At 49.1% G+C, this 5,539-nt stretch overlaps 1 protein-coding gene across 3 annotated transcripts in view; it reads right to left on the bottom strand.

Annotated features, from left to right (window-relative positions):
- Positions 1-2,881: 2,881 nt before the first annotated feature.
- The window catches only part of LOC149984211 (tyrosine-protein phosphatase non-receptor type 2-like), a 20,170-nt gene continuing 17,512 nt past the window's right edge, over positions 2,882-5,539 (bottom strand). For all 3 annotated transcript variants that reach the window (XM_090219293.1, XM_090219296.1, XM_090219300.1), the window contains 2 exons: positions 3,982-4,409; positions 2,882-3,283 (listed from right to left, as the gene is read on the bottom strand). In XM_090219293.1, coding sequence (XP_090075419.1) covers positions 3,094-3,283; positions 3,982-4,409 — 618 coding nt within the window. In that variant the 3' untranslated portion in view covers positions 2,882-3,093. The remainder of the gene's footprint in view (positions 3,284-3,981; positions 4,410-5,539) is intronic.

Genomic DNA, 5,539 nt, shown 5'->3' with positions numbered 1-5,539 from the left:
TCAGATATAACCTCATAAGACTCAGGTTACCAAGCTTGTCATATCAGATATAACCTCATAAGACTCAGGTTACCAAGCTTGTCATATCAGATATAACCTCATAAGACTCAGGTTACCAAGCTTGTCATATCAGATATAACCTCATAAGACTCAGGTTACCAAGCTTGTCATATCAGATATAACCTCATAAGACTCAGGTTACCAAGCTTGTCATATCAGATATAACCTCATAAGACTCAGGTTACCAAGCTTGTCATATCAGATATAACCTCATAAGACTCAGGTTACCAAGCTTGTCATATCAGATATAACCTCATAAGACTCAGGTTACCAAGCTTGTCATATCAGATATAACCTCATGAGACTCAGGTTACCAAGCTTGTCATATCAGATATAACCTCATAAGACTCAGGTTACCAAGCTTGTCATATCAGATATAACCTCATAAGACTCAGGTTACCAAGCTTGTCATATCAGATATAACCTCATAAGACTCAGGTTACCAAGCTTGTCATATCAGATATAACCTCATAAGACTCAGGTTACCAAGCTTGTCATATCAGATATAACCTCATACGACTCAGGTTACCAAGCTTGTCATATCAGATATAACCTCATAAGACTCAGGTTACCAAGCTTGTCATATCAGATATAACCTCATAAGACTCAGGTTACCAAGCTTGTCATATCAGATATAACCTCATACGACTCAGGTTACCAAGCTTGTCATATCAGATATAACCTCATAAGCAGACTTTGCACAAGCTAGCTAGCTGAGAAGTCCACCAGGAGAGACATCCTGGATCAGCTGCCAGTAGAACGTATCCCAGTGGGTTGGTAGGTAGAGACCAGACTAACGGACCAGGGGGAACCCGCTGTATGGACCCAGTACACAACAACGTGGGTTGGTAGGTAGAGACCAGACTAACGGACCAGGGGGAACCCGCTGTATGGACCCGGTACACAACAACGTGGGTTGGTAGGTAGAGACCAGACTAACGGACCACGTAGAACCCGCTGTATGGACCCGGTACACAACAACGTGGGTTGGTAGGTAGAGACCAGACTAACGGACCACGTAGAACCCGCTGTATGGACCCGGTACACAACAACGTGGGTTGGTAGGTAGAGACCAGACTAACGAACCAGGGGGAACCCGCTGTATGGACCCGGTACACAACAACGTGGGTTGGTAGGTAGAGACCAGACTAACGGACCAGGGGGAACCCGCTGTATGGACCCGGTACACAACAACGTGGGTTGGTAGGTAGAGACCAGACTAACGGACCAGGGGGAACCCGCTGTATGGACCAGACTAACGGACCACGTAGAACACGCTGTATGGACCAGACTAACGGACCACGTAGAACCCGCTGTATGGACCAGACTAACGGACCACGTAGAACACGCTGTATGGACCAGACTAACGGACCACGTAGAACACGCTGTATGGACCAGACTAACGGACCACGTAGAACCTGCTGTATGGACCAGACTAACGGACCACGTAGAACCCGCTGTATGGACCAGACTAACGGACCACGTAGAACCCGCTGTATGGACCAGACTAACGGACCACGTAGAACACGCTGTATGGACCAGACTAACGGACCACGTAGAACCTGCTGTATGGACCAGACTAACGGACCACGTAGAACCTGCTGTATGGACCAGACTAACGGACCACGTAGAACCTGCTGTATGGACCAGACTAACGGACCACGTAGAACCCGCTGTATGGACCAGACTAACGGACCACGTAGAACCCGCTGTATGGACCAGACTAACGGACCACGTAGAACCCGCTGTATGGACCAGACTAACGGACCACGTAGAACACGCTGTATGGACCAGACTAACGGACCATATAGAACCCGCTGATAGTCAAATAGGACAGACCAAACTCTGCCTGGTCCGGGCCCTGCTGACCGGTCAGACCAAACTCTGCCTGGTCCGGGCCCTGCTGACCGGTCAGACCAAACTCTGCCTGGTCCGGGCCCTGCTGACACAACGGAAGAACCGTTCAGACCAAACTCTGCCTGGTCCGGGCCCTGCTGACCGTTCAGACCAAACTCTGCCTGGTCCGGGCCCTGCTGACCGTTCAGACCAAACTCTGCCTGGTCCGGGCCCTGCTGACACAACAGAAGAACCGTGTCTGGTCAGGAACACATGTCAAAGCACCATCAGCATTATGAAGAACAAAGTATGTTGTTGGTTAGAGAACAGTTCTACTCTTGACCTCTGACCTCTATGTTCCTGTTGCACTGTGTGCTCTATGAGAGGATAAAACCCAGCCTTTGAATTGCTTCCTGTCAAATATGTACATCAATCATATCAATGAAACTATCTGACCTTTTAAAATGAAATAAAACGAATGAATGGAAGAAAAGTAAGAAGGTCAAGATGATGTTGTTGTTTTGTACTGAGCCTTTTGCACATGATGTCTGTTGCTGCTGCATAGCGGGGGGTTTCAGACAGTACATTCATCAGGTGCTGCCAACTGGAGCACCAACAGCCTGAGAGAAGACGTTACCAACAAGATGTTTAAACAGGAACCAGAATATACACCGGGCGGTTTGATCTAGTGCTCTGACCTTTCCACCAGGGTTCAGTTCAACACCGTTTCAGTTCAGAAAGTAAAACTAAATTCTAAATGTTAAATCATTAAAAAAAAAAAAAGCTTGAAGAGAATTGAAATGTGGAATTTCAGTGTACTTCCTGAATTGACAGGAATCAAAAATGGAATTGACCCCAATCTTGGTTTTGACCTGTAGAAATAAATACCCCCTGTTATGCACAAACAGACCATGAGAATGTATCTTACAGAGAGAGAGAGAGAGAGAGGGCACCGTGTCCCAGGTACTGGTGCAAAAAAGACAGAGGGAGGGGGTATCACTGGGAGAAGAGCCAAACCACCACGAGCCCCAGGGCCACGGCAGCTCAGACAGAGGGAGGGAAATCACTGGGAGAAGAGCCAAACCACCACGAGCCCCAGGGCCACGGCAGCTCTGACAGAGGGAGTGAAATCACTGGGAGAAGAGCCAAATAACCACTAGCCCCAGGGCCACGGCAGCTCAGACAGAGGGAGGGAAATCACTGGGAGAAGAGCCAAACCACCACTAGCCCCAGGGCCACGGCAGCTCCAGCCCCCATGTTGAGCAGGACAGGCCTCCAGTACAGCCAGCGTTCTCTCTGCCTCTCTGTGTTCGTCAGTCTCTGTTTCATCAGGTGAAGCTTCTGGGCCGTGCAGGCGATACGCTCCTCCCTGTGTCTCTTCCTCAGACTGGAATAAGATAATAAGATGAGGGTTTCATTACATGGTTAGAGAAGTCTGGAAGGGTCCTAATTGAATGCATTCTAAACATGTGAGTCTGGAGGGGTCCTAATTGAATGCATTCTAAACATGTGAGTCTGGAAGGGTCCTAATTGAATGCATTCTAAACATGTGAGTCTGGAAGGGTCCTAATTGAATGCCATCTAAACATGTGAGTCTGGAAGGGTCCTAATTGAATGCCATCTAAACATGTGAGTCTGGAAGGGTCCTAATTGAATGCATTCTAAACATGTGAGTCTGGAAGGGTCCTAATTGAATGCCATCTAAACATGTGAGTCTGGAAGGGTCCTAATTGAATGCATTCTAAACATGTGTCTGGAAGGGTCCTAATGGAATGCCATCTAAACATGTGAGTCTGGAAGGGTCCTAATTGAATGCATTCTAAACATGTGTCTGGAAGGGTCCTAATGGAATGCCATCTAAACATGTGAGTCTGGAAGGGTCCTAATGGAATGCATTCTAAACATGTGAGTCTGGAAGGGTCCTAATTGAATGCCATCTAAACATGTGAGTCTGGGGGGGTCCTAATTGAATGCATTCTAAACAGTCTGCCCAGCACTGAAGGCCCACAGCCAGCTTCAGTGGGAGGAGTTAAGCAGACAATAGAAAGAAGCAGTAGAGGGGAATACACCTCGAGGTATACTGACCTTGGCACCTCCGCCAGTTCCTTCTCTGAGCTGTCTGGATCTGTCCCGTCTCCTGATGTCCGGTCCTCTCTGGACAACGCCACAGGCTCAGGCTCCACACAGGGCAGTGGCTGGCCGTTGGGCTTTTCTGAGGGCCGACTGGGGGACGGGGGGGCAGGGGTGTCTAATGGTCGTGGTGGGGATAGAGGGGGGGCGGGGGTGTCTAAAGGCCGTGGTGGGGGTAGAGGGGGGGTGGGGGTGTCTAAAGGCTGTGGTGGGGTGGGGGTGTCTAAAGGTCGTGGTGGGGGTAGAGGGGGGGCGGGGGTGTCTAAAGGTCGTGGTGGGGGTAGAGGGGGGGCGGGGGTGTCAGAGAGCCACCTGGGAGGGGGGGCAGGCGGTGAATCACATACTGTCGCTCTGTCCTCTCTGGACAGCTCTCTCTTCTGGCTCTGTACAGACAGACAGGACAGTAGTTAATGACCAACAGCTTCTCAGACAGACAGACAGGACAGTCGTTAATGACCAACAGCTCCCCAGACAGACAGGACAGTAGTTAATGACCAACAGCTCCTCAGACAGACAGGACAGTAGTTAATGACCAACAGCTCCTCAGACAGACAGGACAGACAGACAGGACAGTAGTTAATGATCAACAGCCACTCCTACAGACAGACAGGACAGTCGTTAATGACCAACAGCTCCCCAGACAGACAGGACAGTAGTTAAAGACAGACAGACAGACAGACAGACAGACAGACAGACAGACAGACAGACAGACAGACAGACAGACAGACAGACAGACAGACAGACAGACAGACAGACAGACAGACAGACAGACAGACAGACAGACAGACAGACAGACAGACAGACAGACAGACAGACAGACAGACAGACAGACAGACAGACAGACAGACAGACAGACAGACAGACAGACAGACAGACAGACAGACAGACAGACAGACAGACAGACAGACAGACAGACAGACAGACAGACAGACAGACAGACAGACAGACAGACAGGACAGTAGTTAATGACCAACAGCCACTCATACAGACAGACAGGACAGTAGTTAATGACCAACAGCCACTCATACAGACAGACAGGACAGTAGTTAATGAAGACACAGTTCTGCTCATGTCTAGTTTCACATTGACAGTCCTCTACTCTCCCATACGGCAATATTTTTTAATTTTACCTTTATTTAACTAGGCAAGTCAGTTAAGAACAAATTCTTATTTTCAATGACGGCCTAGGAACAGTGGGTTAACTGCCTTGTTCAGGGGCAAAACAGCAGATTTTTACGTTGTCAGCTCTGGGATTCAATCTTGCAACCTTTCGGTTACTAGTCCAACGCTCTAACTACTAGGCTACCTGCCGCCCCAGAATGACCCTACAGTGTCACAACCCCCCAAATCGTTTCACGGTGACACAGGACTCATCCCTTACACTAGTTACAGTGTGTACCTGTGCAGAGCAGTCTCCCATGATGCTCTTGGATCCCTCCAGCTAACTAGATGTGTGGTTAGGGTTAGCGGTGTTACCTGTACAGAGCAGTCTCCCATGATGCTCTTGGCTCCC

This window comes from Oncorhynchus mykiss, chromosome 3, assembly GCF_057628025.1.
Source record: "Oncorhynchus mykiss isolate SJ-2025 chromosome 3, ASM5762802v1, whole genome shotgun sequence".
NCBI lineage: Eukaryota > Metazoa > Chordata > Actinopteri > Salmoniformes > Salmonidae > Oncorhynchus > Oncorhynchus mykiss.
Note: the sequence above shows the minus strand (reverse complement) of the source record. Positions and strands in the feature narration are given on the sequence as shown.